The 20,208-nt window shown below is 42.5% G+C and overlaps 2 protein-coding genes across 3 annotated transcripts in view; one reads left to right on the forward strand and one right to left on the reverse strand.

Moving 5' to 3' along the window:
- Positions 1-10,272, reverse strand: part of LOC126531334 (tetratricopeptide repeat protein 21B-like) — a 32,815-nt gene extending 22,543 nt beyond the window's left edge. Inside the window, exons 1-15 of one of the 2 annotated variants that reach the window (XM_050178831.3) lie at positions 9,425-10,272; positions 9,226-9,355; positions 9,005-9,115; positions 8,858-8,922; positions 8,058-8,159; positions 7,862-7,944; positions 7,179-7,364; positions 5,913-5,997; positions 5,222-5,320; positions 3,587-3,779; positions 3,352-3,449; positions 2,835-2,942; positions 2,153-2,245; positions 1,903-2,032; positions 486-643 (exon numbers count right to left, since the gene is read on the reverse strand). In XM_050178831.3, the coding sequence (XP_050034788.1) occupies positions 486-643; positions 1,903-2,032; positions 2,153-2,245; positions 2,835-2,942; positions 3,352-3,449; positions 3,587-3,779; positions 5,222-5,320; positions 5,913-5,997; positions 7,179-7,364; positions 7,862-7,944; positions 8,058-8,159; positions 8,858-8,922; positions 9,005-9,115; positions 9,226-9,355; positions 9,425-9,451 (1,668 nt within the window). In that variant the 5' untranslated portion in view covers positions 9,452-10,272. The remainder of the gene's footprint in view (positions 1-485; positions 644-1,902; positions 2,033-2,152; positions 2,246-2,834; positions 2,943-3,351; positions 3,450-3,586; positions 3,780-5,221; positions 5,321-5,912; positions 5,998-7,178; positions 7,365-7,861; positions 7,945-8,057; positions 8,160-8,857; positions 8,923-9,004; positions 9,116-9,225; positions 9,356-9,424) is intronic. The other variant, XM_055071107.2, reaches the window with a different exon arrangement.
- A 4,151-nt stretch (positions 10,273-14,423) lies between these two features.
- LOC126531337 (uncharacterized) lies at positions 14,424-15,367 on the forward strand. The gene has a single exon (XM_050178837.2). It carries the CDS (start codon positions 14,424-14,426, stop codon positions 15,189-15,191), a length of 768 nt encoding a protein of 255 aa, XP_050034794.2. The 3' UTR covers positions 15,192-15,367.
- The last annotated feature ends 4,841 nt before the right edge of the window (positions 15,368-20,208 follow it).

Below are 20,208 nucleotides of genomic sequence, written 5' to 3' on the forward strand. Positions count from 1 at the left end.
TAATTATCTTGTGGGAAGACTCTTGGGCAGTTATCATACTCGTATCTCAGTAGATGCCTTTCCCTTGTCACCTTGTAAGCATGTATTATTGCTACTACTGCCCTGACAGTGTCAGCATGAGTTTTATCCATACACAGATTTACTAAGGTTATAACAAATGAGCAAAAAAATATTATACCTATCACTTTTTGCAAGTTGGAGAAATTCAGGTCCTGCTTCAAGGCTTTGGTTGTTTATAGTTCCTGTTTATAGTTTTGCTGTTTGTAGTTTGGTTGTTGTTTTCTAGTTCTTTTTGCTTTTGTTCGCTTTTTGTTTTTCCTGACATGGTGCTTAAATGTGACTTTTTGAAAAGTGTGGACTGTTCCTGGCTAACAGACAAGCCTGTGCATATGCACAACCCATGCTTAATATCATTCAATACTTCTGACCTGCTGTGCTAGCAAAGCTGTTTAGACTAGTATGTCTCAGGGAGCCAAGCCTCCTACCTCAAAGTCGTAGCTCAGTGCTGTTTCCAGTAATTGGCTGGCACTCTTGATGTTCCCTTGGTGGATGTGCATCTGTGCTAGCAGCAGTTGTGCACTTGTGAAGCTCGAGTACTGCTGTGTGCACCTGGAGAGCAGGGACTGGGCTTGTACCAAGTCATCTGTAGCAGAGAGAACGTTCAACTGAGACCATGATTTTAGTTGCATCTTCTTTGGAGTACTGCGAATATATGTAACGAGTCACTATGAAACACAATGTGAAATCATTAAATGCTCAGTAATTAATTTAAGACATAAATATTCATCGTGTAATTTCGTGTTCTCAAGTTGTGAACCGAGTGGGACAGCAGTGTGACATTGCAAGGTGGACTTGCCAGACTGGCAAAGTGGACGACATTACTGCGACAGGTGCAAGGCATTAAAGTGCATGTACCTAAGGCATACAGTGAGAGGTGCATCTGGTTTTTCATCATCATAAAATTGTGGTGGTGGTGGTGGTGGTGATCATGATGATGATGATTATGATGATGATGATGATTTATTCTTAAAGGATGTCACAAGTTAAAGCACCGTATATTTCATGCACAGTGCTGATATGTATCCCAAGCGAACAGTGTCAAAGGTGATGTAATATATGTCATCTGCTAAACTTCAACCTGGTATATTGCAAGCAGTGACACACAAGGCGCAAGAACCACTAACCACTAATTAGCTTGCAATGTCACATTGGGCACCTATTGATATAAGACTATGTAAAGCATCTTTGATAATCTTACACTTTAATTATGGTTAATAATAACAATGTTTTTAATACTCGTAACATTTGCTATTTTGAGGCTAAAAATAAAATCATGCCTCAACTTGCACCATATGTAATTCGGAACAGAGACAGCAAAAGTCGCAGTGGTGTAAGGAGTGAATAGCCATAGCCTCCTTGCAGCCACTCTGTCTAGATACTGCAATGGTATCACACTTCACTTCTCACTACCTTCTTCTAATCATGCACCATACATTTCCTATGGTCCTGGAAAGTTGACAGTTTTCATTCCACTGTCCCTAACAGAACATTAAGAAAAAGCGTGAATTCAGTTTAGAGTTGTAGATTACTCTATGAAATTCTATACTTTCTCAGTGGGAATATCAATGTCTATTTGTGAATAAAATGAAGAGCTACCTTGCAAGCTTTATTAGCTTTTTGAATTTCATGTCAAAACAGGGCCACTGGTAGCATGAGTGTGATTCTGCAAGTTTCATGATGTTGCTACACATTTGTGCTTTTTTTTTCAGACAGAAAAAGTTCAATATGAGACTGATATATTAAGGATTTGTGAAATGTATTATAACAACATAGCCAAACTTAATATTTCTGCCTAGTGTTTCTTTACTGTGCACCTACAATTTAGAATGCAGGCACCCTTACTTGACAGGTACTTGAGCTTCCCCATCCAGTACACTGCCTCTACAGAGCCAGGACAGCTTCTGAGAACTGGCTGAAGTATTGTCTGGCCTCTCTTGAGTGGCTCAGGTATTGTTTGTCCAGAGTCAACAGGCTGCAAAGAAAGAAAAAAACTGAGAAAAAGGAAATGCCTCAAGTACCATCAGCCATCTAATAATGAAGGCTGCGTGAAATTTAATTGATTTAGGGTAATCTTGTATATGGAAGCACTTGCCTTATCAGGAGCATATTGCAGGTACAGCTTCACCACTTCAAATATGAAGTCTGGATTCAGCAGAAGCAGGTACTCTGCTCCAAGTGGCAGGCCCTGGTCATTTTGGAAGCAGCGAAAATTATTTTTATGTAGTGAAGAGGAATGCCCAGCGCTGCAGCCACATCGCCAGTCGTCCGGGAGGCATGAGCTCAAGATTGCCTGAGCTGCTCTGGTTGAGACATGCTGCCTGCTGCTCTCTTGTACTGTATTCACATTAGACTAGATTGGACCAGCCCTCAGGCAATCTCGAGCTCGCGCCTCCTGGGCGACTGGAGATGTGGCTGCAGTGCCGGGCATTCCTCTTCACTACAGTTACTAGTTTCCTGCACTTTTGTTTTTATTTTATTGTCTGTATCATGTTGTTCTGCATTTATAGTTCACTATACTCTAAAAGAATCAACATTTGGGTGAGTTGGTACTGGTTTGAACATCTTGAAGGGGCAGCGCAGAACGACGTCCTGTGTGTTTCCTGCCTTCTGTCTTCGTCGTCGTGCGCTGCCCCTTCGGGATTTATAGCTCAACCCAGACAGCATAATGATAATAACCTCCCTTAGGTAAAGTTGCTTTCATTTCATGCTGTGCTTTTAGTTATAACCTTCAGTTATCTTTTCTTTTTCTCTTCTCTACAGTGTTGCATGCTTACCTCTAATCTTGCAAAGTGGTTGTCAACAGATTGCCCTAAGTAGTTGAGGACCTCCTCTGGCTTCTCCTGCAGCTTTTGTGCACACAGTGCACATAGATACAAAAGTTCCTGCGTTAATAAGAGAGCAACCATTTGTCCTTTCTGGTCACACTGAAACTGCAGACATGGCATTTACATGGCTGCACATGTAGAGTAAACCTAAAAAGTATGTTGTTGATGCACCCATATTATTCTAATCGTATATTAATAATAAAAGCATGAAACAGTGCACCAGGTGAGGACAGTGAAAAGGCATAGGTGACACAAGCACTTCATCATCTGCATCTTTTCTTACAGTCTGTTAGTCGCATTTTTTTCTCTAGTTTTGGACTCGGCGCCTGTAACTTTCAGTTCTAACGCCTATTACTGTATTTTGAATGCCAATGATGGACAGTGTCAATGATGGACAAATACTTTTTTATGGGAGTAAATTAACTAAACAGAGTACAATAAAGTGAGGCCACGCAGGGGTACAAACTGATGGCATGCTGGATGTCTTGTGGATTTCCTTGAGGAGTTCAAGCTGCTGATTTGCAACATCATGCTGGCCCTCCAGCAGTTGACACCAAATGATTCCTGCATAACAAAACTATTAATGATGTAGGATACCTGTTAAATGTGCACCACGGTATAATCAACATCAGAAGATGCTCAAGCACAGGTATACATTAGCACACACAAAAAAAAAAGAAGTGATGAGTTGGGAGCCTTACCATTAAGAGCCATAATGCTAGCTTCGTCAGCTTTGAGAGCAGCCCTGTAATGCTTGGTGGCTTCTTTAGTTTTGTTCTGCAAGATGCACTGGTACCCAAGCTCAGCCAGATAGTCTGCGTTGGCCGGTTGCAATGCACAAGCTTTTTCTATTAGAGCTTGCGTGTGTATCACAATGCAGTTTTGCCTTGAACACTGTACAGTTTTAAAGAAAAATGTAGTATTAGTGACTAATATTTTATTATAAGGCCACAAAGTCTCTACGCTTACTGCACGACTGCGTGAATAATTTCTAGTTCATTCAGGAACGTATTTAAAGGTGGCGGTATGCAATAACAAATATAAGAGCCCCCTAAATGGGTAAGTTTGGCCATCAGTGCATTCCATATGGGGTTTAAGCTCCTCACTCATAACACAGAGACCTCTGATTCCATATCCAGTCATAGAACTACAGCTAATTAACTATGTCTAGTTGAATCATGCCTGAGCTAATTAGCCCAGAGGCTATCAATAAATCACATATGCTGGTTGTAGAAGCTGCAATGACTGCCACATTGTGCAAGATGCAACACACTCTTTCCTTAATTTTCATCCTTGCTGCCACTATGCTCACTACCACAAATGCCTTCCATGTCTGTACTCAGGTGCTGCAGCTAAGGCAGAAAATTCTTGCCCGCGATCATTTCACTGCGCATTCTTTGGTGAGCACTGTCCCTTGCAACTGTTAATGTGTGCATATTGTAAGTGAGCACTTCACTTTTGGTAACAAATTGTGAGCGTACATGGTGGCATGGTTCTTCAGTGTTTCGTAACAGTGTTGACTGATATCGTGCTCTTCACTATATGCTTTTGCCCCCCCCCCCCTGCGGCCAAACTTACCTCAGATACGAGGCTCTGTCACAAGACTGGCAGAGCTTAAAAATGTTTCCAAGAAGGCAGCAACACCTGCATATTTGAAGCCACTTGAAACATGGGGCTTGTGTTAGTTTACTAATGTTTTAAGAAATGTAGAAATGTGCCTTGGCAGCAAATTCGAGGCGACATGGAAAGTCACCCTTAGTTGTTTGTCGTCATCACTGGACAAGAGAGTAACTTGAAATGGTACATGTCTAGCTTAGTACATTTTGCCCATAAAATCGTGCCTAAGCATGGCCACAATTTTGTAGCAATGCCTTTTCGTGATGCTAAAGCCCTTCAACACTTTTTGCATTCATGAATGGTGAAGCGATGCCCTATCCTGGGTAGAGCATCGAATGTGGCGACTCACAAATGGGGAAAGTGCTGAAAGGCATTAGCATCGAAAAAGACATCGCTACAAAATAGCAGCCGATGCACTGCTTCATCAATACCTTTCACATTTGTCAACTAGCTAGATATAGCTTATTGCATGCACCACCAAACACTGCTCCAGGGGTGACAGAATACATTGTGACATTTCTAAATGCTCACATACTGTGCCTATAGCTGTCCATCTTTACAGCCTGATAATTTCCACACTTCACGTTGGAAGAGGGCCAAGTCTTAGCTCAAGTGGAATGTGAGAGAGTAACACGACCATAAGAACTGATCTAGCATATTGCCTTATAATGCAGTCCTCTTCGCAAGAAAAAGAGAAAGCAAGATCTTGCAATACTCACTATTCGTGACAGTAGTTGAGCTATCCTGTTGTACAAAATTCCGTTGGTTGGTTCTACTACTTCAAGCAGTGAAACAAGCTCCGACAACCTGTCAGATGCCTTTAAAAAAAGAAAAAAGAAAAAAGAAACAAAGAAAAGAAAGAAGAAGATAAAATATTAATTAATCTGCATGGTTCCAAACTGTATTCCTAACCTTGACCAGGTTTATGTGCTTAATGATTGGTAATAAGTGTAAAATATGAGCTAATTCTTGTGACTATGACAATTAAAAAAGAGAAAGAGAAAGAAAGTTGACTGTCTCTATACAACTATGCCAAGTTGCAGGCTAGTCATTCCCTGTCCTATTTCAAATAATGAAGGGAAAGTCGTCAGCTTGTACTTGTAAAAACACAGTCACTTATCCTCACTTGACAACCCTTGCAGTATACAGGGATGACTACAACACTTCAGGTAAGTATAGAAATTATGTGTAGTCTTGGAAAACATTGTTGCTTTGTTGGTTTGTTGCAGCAGAGCTACAGTAATGCTGAATTTTTACACTACTTTGTGTCATGATAATAATGTACCATACCTAAATTTTTTAACCTTCCAAGGTAATATTTTGGCTGCAGGTAATATTTTGATCAAATAAGCAGCACACACTAACTGCTCCTTGCTTTGGCTCACATTAAGGGAGGCTTTAAATGCTTACCTCTTTATAGTCTCCATTCTTGCATATCTGGTTTAAGATAAGGTGCAGAAGGGCATCAATGCATTTTGAATCTTGTGAGAGGCACCTGCGTGATAAATATAAGCACATATTTGTTACATGATGATATCAGTGAGAAAAATTTTATGTTTACTTCGTTAAATTTGATAATTCATAATATCTGTGTTCATTATATTAAGGTTTGACATTACTGATAACGCATCCTAATTGCAGTCATCTATTATCCTCTTTTTTTTTTCAATATTTAGTGATATACTACGGCTCCTAATATTTTAGTTGACAAGTAATGACCATTGTATACCAGCAATGAAATTATGAAGTTAATTAATGAAGAATGTAAAGAAAAAAAATGTTGGCTTTCAGCAACTTTCTGGCTCCCCGGAATTGCATGTGAGAGAACGTGGACATCAGGTGAAGAAAGGACAGGACAAGCAGTCCTTTCTTCTTCACCTCATATCCATGATTTTTCACACTGTGCAGCTAAACAAAGTCATGCAAAACTTGTCCAAGCTTCTGCATTTCTAAGTTTAATCCTTAAAATTTCTTCCAAATAGATGTAATGCAATATACTGCCATTGCAGCCACTGCACCTGTCAATGCATGAAAGGCAGCTCTTACTCGATCATCTCTCTTGGAAAGTGCAATGGTGAGTGCATAAATGAATACTTTAATACTAGCATCAGTCTTGAGATAGGTGCTGTCAAACTTGAAATAAAATGTACTACTCTGCGTACCTTTTTAACAAAACAACTTTTTTTAATGCGCTTCATCAGACACTTTGGGAATGCACATCTTGAAGCTGGCATCATCCTCCGAATTTGTTCCAAATGATTATGCCTTGAAAAGTCGCACCAGCTACCTTTTGTAAATTCCAGTAAGTAATGTGAATTAGCTACAAAGCTGATTAACATTTTGTTAGGTAGTCAACTACGTATTTTGATTTTTGTGAAGTAATGTAAGTCTCATTGAGTGATCCAGATCAAGGATTACAATCATGCTATATTCTACAGGTGACTTGAAAAAATTCTGTACAACCCATTTTGGAAACGGTATATTTTTGCATTGTTCCATACATCTCTGACTTTTACTGTTTCAATAATTAAACACTATATCATAGATACCGAGCTTAAAAGTAATAAAGAAGAACACCAAAAGACATTTAAGCTTCTGCTTTCTCATAAAAGAAACAACACCAGAAGACTAACAGCAGAAATGTGAGAGGACATTGTGTGCTTGTTGGCATGTCACCTGTTACAAGAGTCCACCATTTGTTCCCAGTCAGATAGTGCAAGATGGAGCTTCATTTTTTCAAGTAGCGCGGGGACAAAGCCAGTGTACAAGACAACAGCTTGGTTGACCACTTCCAGGGCTTTCATGAGTTCTCCACTGCATTCGAAGCACTTGGCCTTCCCAAACAGGGCTTCTGGAACCGCACTGCAGCAGACGACATTTATTATCATGAGAATGCACTCAAAGTTTACTCATTCGTATATGTGCACTGATAGTTGATGAAGTTATTTTTCTGCAAATGTTGTGAGAAAATATTTCACATAGCTTGCTCTTAACCTGTCCCACTTATATTTAGTTGGGTTAAGAGGTGCCTTTGTCATGCAAAATAAATGCTTGGTAGAGAAGTTATATTTTTCTGTTAAACTAGAGTTTGTGCAATAACATTTAGTCAATGTACAAATTAGACTTATATAAGCTCATAAAATTTGTAATCAACACAATTGCATATAAGAGTTTGCCTGATTCCTGGAGCCATAAGCTGAGTTTTATTTGGTAAATTGTAATAAATATGATGACGATCAACTTACTGTCTTGTTAAACACTTAATTGCTGCCTATACATAGAAGAGTTGCTCCAGGCAGATCAAGCATATGTCGCTGCAATGTCCTTGCTTTCTACAAATAGGAATTGGTTGAACTTACACTCCAGGTGATTCAAAGTATTGGATTGCAGACTTCTTGTCCTTTGTGCTGACAATTTCATTCCATCCTTTCAATATGAGTCCCTTTAAATGAGACCACCGTTTATGCACCAGTAATTACCGAAATGCATGGAGGCAAATAAATAAAGAAGAAAGAAAAGAAGAAAGTGTGCAAACAAAATTTAAATTAAACTCGCCTCACGTGTTGGTGGTGCCACTTTGAGCATACGGTCAATGTACTCTCGTGCCTTGTCATGTTTTCCAGTGAGGAACAGGAACAACCCAGCATAGTATAACACCTGTGACCAATTTGGTGTCGTAAATGTAATAGTGATCCAAGTGTAGATGCATGAAAATACGGGGTGTTTTATTTTGTTAACATAATTTTTAAACATGACCAATGATATGTAGCACAATTCTACTTCTTGAGCTAGATTACTCTCAGAGGCATACATGAAAAAAGAAGTGAATATTTACCTAATTAGCAATTTTTGGTGATTAACTTTTTAACTGCCCCAAATATTGCAATTTATTAATTGTAGCCAAAAATCTATATTCACTTTGAACAAATTCTGGGTATGACACCGGTTTCGAGATATGCGTTCCCAAAGTTTGCAACGAAATGCATTAGCGTTCCAGTAAGTTTTGAGCGTCAATGCAAAGGCTGTTTTGTTAAAAAAGCAAGTGGAACAACAGTGCATTCTTACGGCAAGTTTTACTGCACTTAACTCAAAACTGGTGTTAGTTTCAAAATTTGTTACAAGTGGGTGTGCCTTGTGGGAATATGTGAGCTAAGTTAATTCGATTGAAAGTTAATTAGTGAAAGCTTGTTAATTGGTCAATTATGTGTGTCATTTTTTAGTTCACGTAATCTATACCTCTTTGAGTATTCCAGCTAGGCATATAGATTTGTGCAATATATACCACAGGCAACTTTTGAAAAACATTTAAGATTAAAATAAAACACCCGGTATATGTGTCGCATTGAATACATTACCTTTTCTCCTGCTTGTTTTCTTGTCTCTTTCAGTTGAGCATCGAGCTGAGATACAGCCTCTTTATCTGGGTGTAATTAATACATCGAAACTTGTTCAAAGTTTGTTCTTAAATATCCTCAATGATTCGAAAACTATCCTATACTCACCAACGACACTGCATTTCCGGTGTGCAAAAATCAAGGCCATGATTCCGCCAAGAGAAACATCCTTGCTTTCTCTGACTACATCCAGCTCTCGGATTCCTTCTTGGAGACGGCCTGCAAAGAGTGTACGCAAGGACGAAGCATTTAAGCGGTGGGAAGGGCAAATAGAGAGAGAGAGAGAAAGAGTACTTGCGCTACACCGTGCTAGGGAACAAAGACAATACCTTCAAAAATCAATGACATTCCAAAGTAAAGCCGATACACTGCGTCTCCCGAGTAGCGCTTTAGGCCGTCCACAGCAGCACGCTGCATGCTGCGGTAATGCTTTTCTCGGCAATAGTAGTGTATTCTTGTCTGCAACAGAAATATTATTGTGTCATCTCAGATTGGTCAGCTTAATTGTGTGCACTCGGAAGGACTCACCTTTAGCAGGAGCTCCGGTTCCGTCATGATTGCGCACGTTTTCGTCGGCTGCTAAAAACCGAAACGATGCGCGCGCGTGTTTCGGTTTTTGTTGCTAGGCGACGTCACAAGCGAATTTGAAGTAGCGTGCGCATCTGCGACGCATACAGATGGATGGATAGATGGATGGATGGATGGATGTTATAAACGTCCCCTTCGGAACGGGGCGGTGGGTTGCGCCACTAAGCTCTTGCTATTATACTGCTTAATGTCCTATTTAGGTTAAACAATAAAAAAAAGAAAAACACTATGAACTACCACGCCCAAATTTTCTGATCCCCTATTGCGAACTGTGCTTTTGTACGTCTTTTGCACACGCCTCCTGAGTGCAGCGCCGTCTATACTGCCATCTAAACCGGTTTTACCGCGACAGTTGCTTTCGCTACTACACAAACTTAGCATGTTGTGCCTTCGTGTGGTTTCTGTGAAATCAGATTTATATTTCTTTTGCACATGAGTGTGTAAGGATTTTTTTTTCTTCTAGCTAACGTTAAAATGTATATGTTTGGCGAGATGTACGCATAGTAGAGGAAAAGCTGGGCCGGAAAAGTGGGAACCTCTAGGGCGCCGCCCTGTTGCTACTGGTCAATGTGGCCAGCGCAATTACTATTGAAAAGGCTGAAAACAAGTACAGTTCATCGTATGCTTTGTCATCTAAAAACGCATACCTGAGGTTTTATGAAGGTGGCGGGTTAATATTAAGTTTACAGAAAGCGATCACTAAGTCCGTGACTTATGTAAATCACGAACTACGCATTCATTTAATAAAGGATGACTCGAATTTCGGTTTCGAATCTGTTTTTTGGATGCGTAGTAGTTTCGTACAGTTTAGGTTTGACATGCGATCGCGCGTCGACATCGGACGCTATGGCACACTCGTGCCTTCTGTGCCACCGAAGCCCCGAAGTGCCCAGGCATATACCTTCACATGTAAGTAAACGAATGTATCTCCTTGTTGAGAATATCACGCGAGTAGGCAGCTCTTGTGGGGCATCACAATCGTTTGAGAAGCGTCACAGTAGATCATTTTTCTACATGCGGAGCGGCGTTTTTATTTGCAGGTTTCCCTTCAGTAGGAAATTGCTGGACAGGCGGACCAGCGCACCGGAATTGTACTGGCGAAGCCACAAGCAACTCAAAGAATCTGTTTAATTGTTGCACTTTGAACAATCATGCTTCTACAAAGGCCACAGCAGAAAAACAGCCTGATGCCGAGTATTTCTGTGCCACGAAGTAATCAAGAGGCGAGTGCCTAATGCGGACGAAATCGAGTGCATCGAGACTTAGAACGACAGAAAGCTGAGCTAGTTGGTAAGGATTCATTATGCAAAACAGAGGTGAGGCGTGCAGACAGGACACAAGAGTAGAGAAGTGGGCGGCGCTCGTGTTGCATGTTTGCTTGTAAATACTCTATTCTTGTGTCCTGTCTGCACGCCTCGCCTCCGTTTTGCATAACGAGTGTATCAACCCACATATTAATAGCGTAGGCGTTTTATTAACTGTGCAATATTTTCAACACTTCCTTGCATGCCATTTCATGTAGAATATCTTTTTTGGTCACAAATTTGTGCAGCGAATCTATTTGCATGATCGACTTCGGGCCTGTAGGTCCGTTCACTTGCACTTGATGCTGAGTCTTTTACATGTATCCATAAACTGCAGATATGCGCATCAGATCCCTGCGAGCATTTTCAAAATTCAGTTATTTTAGACAACAGGCACATATGCAATACTGACATAATCTCAAATACCACTAAGCAGCTGGGACACATATTTGTTGACCATACTCGCAGGTAAAATAAGTAGATTATGTGGACAGCTCCAGCTCATTTTCCTTAAATCAGTGTGTACAAGGGGTATGCAAAAATATTTTTTTTCTCGCGCACCGATTCTTTTGCTGTATAAGCAAGAGAACCCACCACGTTAGTGTAACGTATCTTGTACATCACACTAATAAGTGCTTTAATTTACCAAGTGAGATGAGTTACTTTTATGGATCATTCAGTCATATTACACTGCAAGCTGCATTCATCAATCTTCAATTGGATTTCGCATGAAACATGTTTCCCTTTTATGCAGATATGCAATGGCAAGCCCTTCCGTGTGTTCCAAAGGTAAAATTTAAGCTCGAAATTAAAGAAGACATTTCTAGTCAGAAACAAGCAAAAATGGTGAATGCAGAGTATCAGAAGCCCATGGTACAGAAATTATAAGAAGTGTCGAATGATTTTAAGGAAAGAATGGTATTTGAAGATGCAAGATTCTTTAGTGGAAATCAAGCAAGTCAGTATAGGTAGAATACTCTGAGAAATTATGCGAGTAATGGGATAGCACACAATGGGTCAGGAAATGCGTTGTTTTTCTGAAAAACTAAAGCTGATGACTGTCATATCATGAGTCACTTTAGCATCATGAGACTGCTGTTTGATAAATTCAGAAACAAACCAAAAAGCAAGCCATGCAAAAATAAAAAAAAATACTATTTAATGATGCTCTCTCCACACTGGGATAAATAATAAGAAACGGATCACGTCTAATGTGGACATATCAGACACCTTGTGAAACACTAAAGGAAAAATTCAGTTTCGAGCTATGGCACTTGCCGCATAGATGTGGGGGGCCTTGCACCAATAGTAATAGTTACCACTGCATCTAGAAATTTAAAGCATTCATGCAGACAAGGATGATTCTTTATATTTTTGGCTACCACTTCAAATGCCTCCACTAAGTGTTACAATGCTGCACGCAGCCATACTAAGGATCTCACAGCAACACTTGCAGGTAAACAGCAAAAGCAGTCAAAGTGCTGGTGTATTCTGGACACTGTCTTTGAAAACTTTTAGGCAAGAACAGTGCAAGAAACAGACATAAGAACTGCATTTATTTCTATAATTCCCCATTTGAATGGCCTTTTCTTTTTCCTTCGACAATGCCTTCGCCTAGCCACAGCAGCTCCCTCATACAGACTCCGCAAGCCAAGAGGCCGTGGAGGCAAATGCAGGTAAGAGGCAAGAAGCAATAGCACTGGTATCGACATTCATCTAATTTCTTTCTTTTTCTTTCGTTTAGACAGCCAGCACAACCTCGAATAGCCACCTTGACTGCGGGTGTGTCACCCTAGTCGCCAAGGAAACATTTGAGGGAAAGCGACAGGCAATGTGAACAGCCACTTCTCCATGTAAACAATACTCTTTCTCTCGGATGACTCCTACGTTCGCCACGTCAGCACACTTGTGCACAAAGATGCCGCGGAGGCACGTGCAGGTCAGAGGCAAGAAGCAGTGGCACTGGTGTCGACATTCGCCCAATTTCTTTTTCTTACACTGAGGCAGCCAGCACACCTCGAACAGCCACCTTAACTGCGGGTGTGTTAGTAGATTCCTGTTGTACATATGCTCATAATAAACTTCAGTAAACTTGAACTTGATAATAAACTTGAAGGCAAATGGGACATTGATGCATTGTTTTTTTGAACATTTATTGTACACATACAATATATGTTATACTTTGCAGTGCTACAGAGCGTATTTTGAAGCTTCCCCCTATATTTTGCACCTTTAATTACGTATGTGTTGTGTGGCCCTCAATTCAGTTTATGTTGTAGCAGATGTTTTGTCTGTGTATCGCACATTGGCTTAAGCTCGTGATATCCACATACTTCTCTCACATATACAAAATAAAGTTCTATGTAGTCCTCAGTGTTACAACAAAAAATGAAAGTAAACAATCCGATCGTGGAATTGTGTTTATTACAGTCATTCCTATGACAGTTACTGACAAGTTGACAACTTGAACTGGTCAATCCGTCCATAGCCTCCTCTATTCTTCAAAAATAAAGGAGGCTATGATCCATCATGGCAAGGAATTGTATGTATACATAAAAAAAAAGGGGGGGGGGGGGTATAACAGGATTAGGGCGGTGCGAAAAAAATGTACCAACACCGTCCTCTAGACCCATTCCGTTAAGGTACCGTAACAAAGCGCATTAATATGATGAAGTTCATACAACCAACTCTGATATACTACACACGCCAGGCGACGCGAGCTACATTTGCCATGACGCATTCGCGACTGCACCGGATGCCCTCCATATTATTCTCATTAATCGTGCTAACTGCACCGAGGCAAAAGAAAGATCATGGGCGCAGGTGCCTTTAAAGTATCTCGACCTTGCGAGGCACTGCTGCGCGTGCCAAGGGAGCTGTCCGTGCGAACACTCCCTGGCACACACCTGCCTCGGCAGCCCCAACCTACGTACCGTTCTGCTTCGAGCTTTGATCCCCCCACTGTCCCATGGGTGCCCTGGAGTTCCTGCGCCGCCTGCTTCATTATAATCTCAGGTGCTCTCCTGAGACTTCCGTTTGTCGGCTACATGTGCCCTACAGCTGGATCAGTACTTATAATAATAAAGAAACCCGATCTATCGTCGCTACGATAGATAGCGAAAGCGGCTTTTGCAACATACCGCGCCCGTGCGAAGAGAATTACGGAACGCCAGCGAGGAATCTGACCACAGCTTCGAGCTCGTAACCTCGTCGAGTACGTGACACTCCTGCAACAGGCATGACCGCTGAAAACCGCATACCGCCGGAAACTTCAACAGGATCATCCCTCGGTTGCATAACTGCCACCTGTACGGCCAACATGGACCACACCCACACCGTCCCGCAACATAGAATAAAGAACCAACTTATAAAGCTCAAACACACGGCTGCACGCACACATCACGACACTACTAGCGAGGCGCCATGCTGCTACGCTGCTACGGTTGCCGGATTAAAACTGACTACTGTCACCAAGTCTAGCAAGCGTCTCAGGAGCTGGCAACCTCGGCGCGTAGCAACATGGCGGCGCTCTTGCGGTTCCCGATTTCAATGCATGGGCCCTATGAATAGCCATAGCCGCCTATATATAGGCGGCTATGGGGTAGCTTGTCCTCTAGAGTCAGTATAGTAATTCTATGGATGTACGAGACGTGCGCGCGAGTGAAACATTTTGGCGCGAGGACCTTTGTAGTGCATTTGAACGCCATAGAAACAACGCAGCTGTCGTTCTGTTGTTGGTTGCAGATTTGATCCCTCAAATGATGTCGAGCCGTCGGGGTCTGTTTGTTGTGTTCGAAGGATGTGATCATACAGGAAAAAGTACTCAAGTCAAGTTGCTAGCGGAGGCTTTGACGGGCATGGGCCACAAGACTGAAGCCATAGCTTTTCCCAAGCGCACCACCGCCACTGGCAAGCTGCTCGACGCTTACCTCGGAAAGAGCGCCAACCTCGACGACCACGCTGTTCACCTGCTGTTCTCCGCGAACCGCTGGCAGGAGGCCGAGACAATACGCGAAGCTGTCGCACAACACAGGACGGTAATTTGTGACCGTTATGCTTATTCTGGCGTCGCCTTCACGGCCGCCAAATCTCTCGATTTCACGTGGTGCCAGCAGCCCGACAGGGGACTGCCGGAGCCGGACGTTGTATTGTACATGAATGCACCGCCCGATGTGTTGGACGCTCGGGAGGGCTTCGGCAATGAACGTTACGAGAACGCCGAGTTCCAAGCCAAAGTACGGGCGAATTACGACCGTTTGGCCGCGCTCGATAGCGGTAGTGGTCGTTGGGTGACCATTGACGCGGCGCGAAGCATTGAAGTAGTTCACAGTAACATCCTCAAAGTTGTGCTAGATGTTATGTCCAAAGAACTAGGAGATCTGGGAAAGCTGTGGTGTAAATAAATATAGACACCTCGTTTCCTTTTTTTCTCGCTTTATGTGCCACGCGGCAAATGTCGTGCAATTGCCGTAAGCGAATTCGAACTCGCTCGTTGTTTAGTGAGAAATAACCGCGAATTTTGTGAACGAATTTGTGTCGATAATAAAACAATGGTGTACGTCACATTCAATTCATACAAGGCGCATTTGCAAAGTCATTTATAAAAAGTCAGCAGATTCCACGCCTTTTGTGAATCGATGTTATGCGAAGCACTGTGCGGAGAGCCTACCAAGTTAACGAAACGACCATGACAGCACCAACGTTACTAGCGTTGAACAGCACCAAGACGTAGGTGGCTGTTTCATGACCTATCATTTATGCTCGTCATACCCTCTTGTCATAGTATGCCAATTTTGGTATATACCAAGTTAACGACCATGACAGCACCAAGACGTAGGCGGCTGTTTCATAACCTCCAAGGTTCTGACTTGTTTACAACTAGTTAAAAAAAAAAACATTAAAGAAACATAATCACGCTAACCACCAACTTGTGACGCTAATTTCAGCGCTTGCGCACCCCGCGACTTCTACGCCACTAGTCAGAACCTTGCCTTTCTCGTCACCTCGGCCCAAAAGCACTTCGTGTCACGGTTCTTGGCGCAAGAAACATGAACATAGGCAACGACACACAAGACACGTTAATATTGACACATAATACACAAGTGCACATCAAATCCACATAAACCCGGCAAATGGTTACACTTGAGTTGCTGTGAGTTCGGTCGCTACCATAAGCGCCGACTACGGGGGGTGGGGGGTGGGGGGGCTGAGCCCCCACCTACCCACCTAACGTGTTATTGCCAGCATTTTGTCACCTGCATCATTTGTTGTTTCTTTTGATTTGCCTCGACCTTTTCACTTAAAATTTTATTCGGGCCTATAGCATACTGCATCATTGTTGGCGCGGACGTGCATGGATTTTAATTCATACTTTGCTGTATTTCTGCAAGCCCTGACAATAGGAAACAACCGCATTAGAAGTACCAGCGGCGGCTGCCTCATCCGTATTTTCTCACATCAACATTACTTTAAATTTCCACTGTAAACACCATGCACATATACAATATATTTATATATATACACAGGAAAAAGTTTATTATATTTTTTAAAGAGAAGGAGGTATAGCCAATTAACAATTATTTCTAAAGGTATGTATAGTTTATGCCTAGAGAATGAACATGTTGCTGTATGTTCACCTATCTTCAAAACGCTTTGCGTGCTTTCTTGACCCGGAAAAAAACCTGTAGACTTTAGTGACCCCTTCGGCAGAGCCTTTTATCAACGGCGTGTGAAATGCACGTGAATGATATGTCCCTCAGTATCGCTTCTCTAAGTAAGCAAAGCTAAAGACTCATTTAAAAAAAAAAAAACACTACTTCTAATAATTTACAATATTTATTAGGGACGGAAATATCGTCACTTGCATGTAGAGGTCATAAATATATACAGGATGTCCCAGTTAACTATGATGTAGTTAATAAAAAAGAGCAATCGCGTTACTCTAAGAAAACCTATACTGCATATTGTTTCCGATACAGTAGAGTAGCTGCCAGTAATTTTTTTTCATTACTGATATTTGTTAAGGTAATTGTAATTAATTTTCTAACTCAAGATATACTATCCTAATTACCAAAGTGCCAGTAAAGCATTTGTAGGCGCAGCCAAGGGACATCTCATTTCGGTATTTTCAGCGACGTACTAATTACGTAAAAATTTTTTCCGACGATAGATAAACCCCGCGAAATATGAAAAATACCACGTGACAGCGCTCCCACCCGCATTAGAGTTACTGTATATGTAACTGTAACCCGCATCATAAAGCAGTGCCCTCGTACAGGCTCCCTGCAAGTTAGCCAGAACGAAATAAGGAAAAACATAGTGATCGAGCTAGTGCCTTATCTGCCGCGCCTCGGCCTAATGCCGCATTTGGTGTTAGTTGGAAACAAGCTGTGATAGTTGTTGTCTGAGCGTTGATGAGCGTGGACGGATGGTCCTTTTTTTGCCAAAAAGCCTATCACCATAAAAGCCAATTGATAACGAATTGACAAGTGCTAATGTTTAAAGGTTTGTTTCGGTTCTTCCCAGTCGCCATGTCTTTCTCAAATGAGCTGCAGGTAAAAATGATCCTTGCCTTGGGAGCTGCAAACGGCAAGAGGAAGGTCGCAACTATATATATCAGTCATGGGAAGTGTGGCTATAGACCAAACGCGTCGACTATCATCAAAAATTATGAAAACTTGGGACAAACCGACAGCTTCAAGAAACAGTGGCGTAGGACTCCATCTTTGAGTCCTAGCCTACGCACGGATGTTCTAGCATTTATGGCCTCAAACACTCATGCTAGCGTGCGGGACGCGGCGGCCCAGGTACCAATTTCCAAGTCATCAGTTTGGAGGATTCTAAACGACGGCTTCTCACCCGTACCACCTTAACCAGCAGCAATGCTTGGATGATAGGGACCTGTATAATCGTCTAGATTTCTCGGATTGGGTCCTCACAAAAGCCGATGAGTCACCGGACTTTTTGAGCACAGATGACGCCAATTTTCAGAGAAACGCCCAGGTAAATTTGCATAATGCACACTATTGGAGTGACTACAGTGCAAAGCGCAATCGGCACCAGTACCAGTCGTTCAATGTGGGGTGCGGAATTTACGCCGGTGTTATAATCAGTCCCATCTTCGATCACACACTGACTGGACAGCGTTACGTGAAAGAAATCCTTGAATGAGTGGTGGATGAGTTTCTCAACGAAGTCCCGCCGTCACGTCTTCCACTTCCGTGGTATCAGCAAGGTGGAGCACCCGCACACAGCAGCAGCCGAGCACGAAACTGGCTAGATGCGACTTTTCATGCGCAATAGATCGAAAGGTGCACGGGCCTGTAAATTGGCCGGCTAGGTCACCTGACCTCTCTCCACTCGGTTTATTTCTTTGGAGTTATGTGAAAGGTCGTGCTTACATGATCGAGATGGACGTCAGATTGTCTCAAGAGAAGGATAACAGATGTCTGCCGTAGAATTCGAGCGTCGGTCGTCAAGAAAGCCACTGAAGATGTGATAAAACGGAAACAGTACTGCCAGCGCTGCAAAAGGAGACCTATTCGAACACGTCTTCTTGGCAGCAGCTGGTGTTCAACGGCGCTTACGAATTCATAGATAATAAGGGCACACTGAAATCTGACGTTTTTCTGTTTGTTCTTTTTGTATTTTGTGCAGAAGACCCGATTGCCAATTCGGCTCACTTAGATGTGGTTATTTACTTTCTTGAACGCATCTGTTTTTTCTTTTCTCAACACGTGGGTCGCTTCCTGTCTGTTTACTTCGCTTTTATTTTATGCCATGAACCTGTTTCTGCAGCGCATATACACTTGCATGAAAACTAAAAGCGTTGCTCAACACGTGGGTCGCTTCCTGTCTGTTTACTTCCCTTTTATTTTATGCCATGAACCTGTTTCTGCAGCGCATATACACTTGCATGAAAACTAAAAGCGTTGCTCTAATTTGTCTTTGATCCGAAGCAAGTTTCTGGCGCGAAATACCGGAAAAATAAAAACTCTCCGCCTGTGGTCTCTACACTTTCCCGCTAATATCTTTCACGAGTTCGTAAACCATCCAGTTCGCATGATGTCCTCATAAAAGTCCAAATGTCCTCATAAATTAAGTACGATGTGGCGCTTACATATCTGCTTCGGCGTAGTCCTTTCGTGTGGCCCGGTGGACTGTTGGCATCTCTACTGAGAGGTTGTCTCCGTAGCGTAGAACGGGCTTGCTGAGTGTTGCCGTCGGCGAGGGTGAGGTTGTCCCCGTAGCTTAGGACGGGGCCGTTGTCCTCGGGCCGAGCCTTTGCCGGAGACTACGGGGCACAGCCGCGTGCCGTGGAGGATCAAGCCAGACTGGTGTCCTCCTCCTGTTCAGATCTTCGTTTCACCGCCTTTCCGCCAAGTGCTCGGTGATGCTGCTGCTGCTGATGATGATGATCATATGTCATGGCTCGCACCCACTAAGAAGGATAGGCCAAGAATAGGGCGGCAGGAGGTAGCTCGATCATTCGAATGATCGAGCTACCTCCCGCAGAGCAAAGATCCTCTTGCTCCTTCGCAACAAAACATCCTGCAGAGACCAATAAATATGTTTTATGATGATGATGATCGTTCTCTTCTAGCGTTGTGTTCTCCCACTCCACTCCTCGCTCCTTCCAGGTTTGGTTTGGTTTGGGGCCTGTGAATATAGCTAAGGTCACTACAAGGGATCGGCCATGAATCTGGCGGCAGTAGGTAAAAAGAGAATAATACGTAAATACAGTTTTACGTTATTATTATTATTATTATTATTAAACGCTGCGGTCGTTACTTTCCTGTCGGGAATGCTACGTCATGCTGATAACGCACATGCCGTTCGTTACTGGAAAGTACCGGGCTCGCTGCGTTAAAGAAATGAAACGCGGACAAGACAGATGACGATTATTGTTGTGTGTCAAATATACACCCCAAAGGGTGCAAATGTTTTTAGAGTGTAGGGTTACACTCTAGAAGAAGTTTCCACCCTTTGGGTTGCATTTTGTCCCCAAACGATCATCGTCATTTGTCATGCCCGCATTTCCTTTCTTTAACGCTGCGAGCCCAGTACTTCATATATAGTCGCGAACGACTTGCGCGTTATCAGCTTGACACAACATTCTCGACAGGAAAGTAGCGAGCGCCAAGTTCTCAAGAGAGCAAACGCAAGCAAGGCAGATGACGATTATCGTTTGCAGACAAAAAATTAAAATTAAATGATGGGGTTTTACGTGCCAAAATCACTTTCTGATTATGAGGCACGCTGTAGTGGAGGACTCTGGAAATTTCGACCACGTGGGATTCTTTAACGTGCACCTAAATCTAAGTACATGGGTGTTTTCGCATTTCGCCCCCATCGAAATGTAGCCGCCGTGGCCGGGATTCGATCCCGCGACCTCTGTTCAGCAACCCAACACCATAGCCA

Source organism: Dermacentor andersoni, chromosome 5, assembly GCF_023375885.2.
Source record: "Dermacentor andersoni chromosome 5, qqDerAnde1_hic_scaffold, whole genome shotgun sequence".
In the NCBI taxonomy this organism is placed as follows: Eukaryota; Metazoa; Arthropoda; class Arachnida; order Ixodida; family Ixodidae; genus Dermacentor; species Dermacentor andersoni.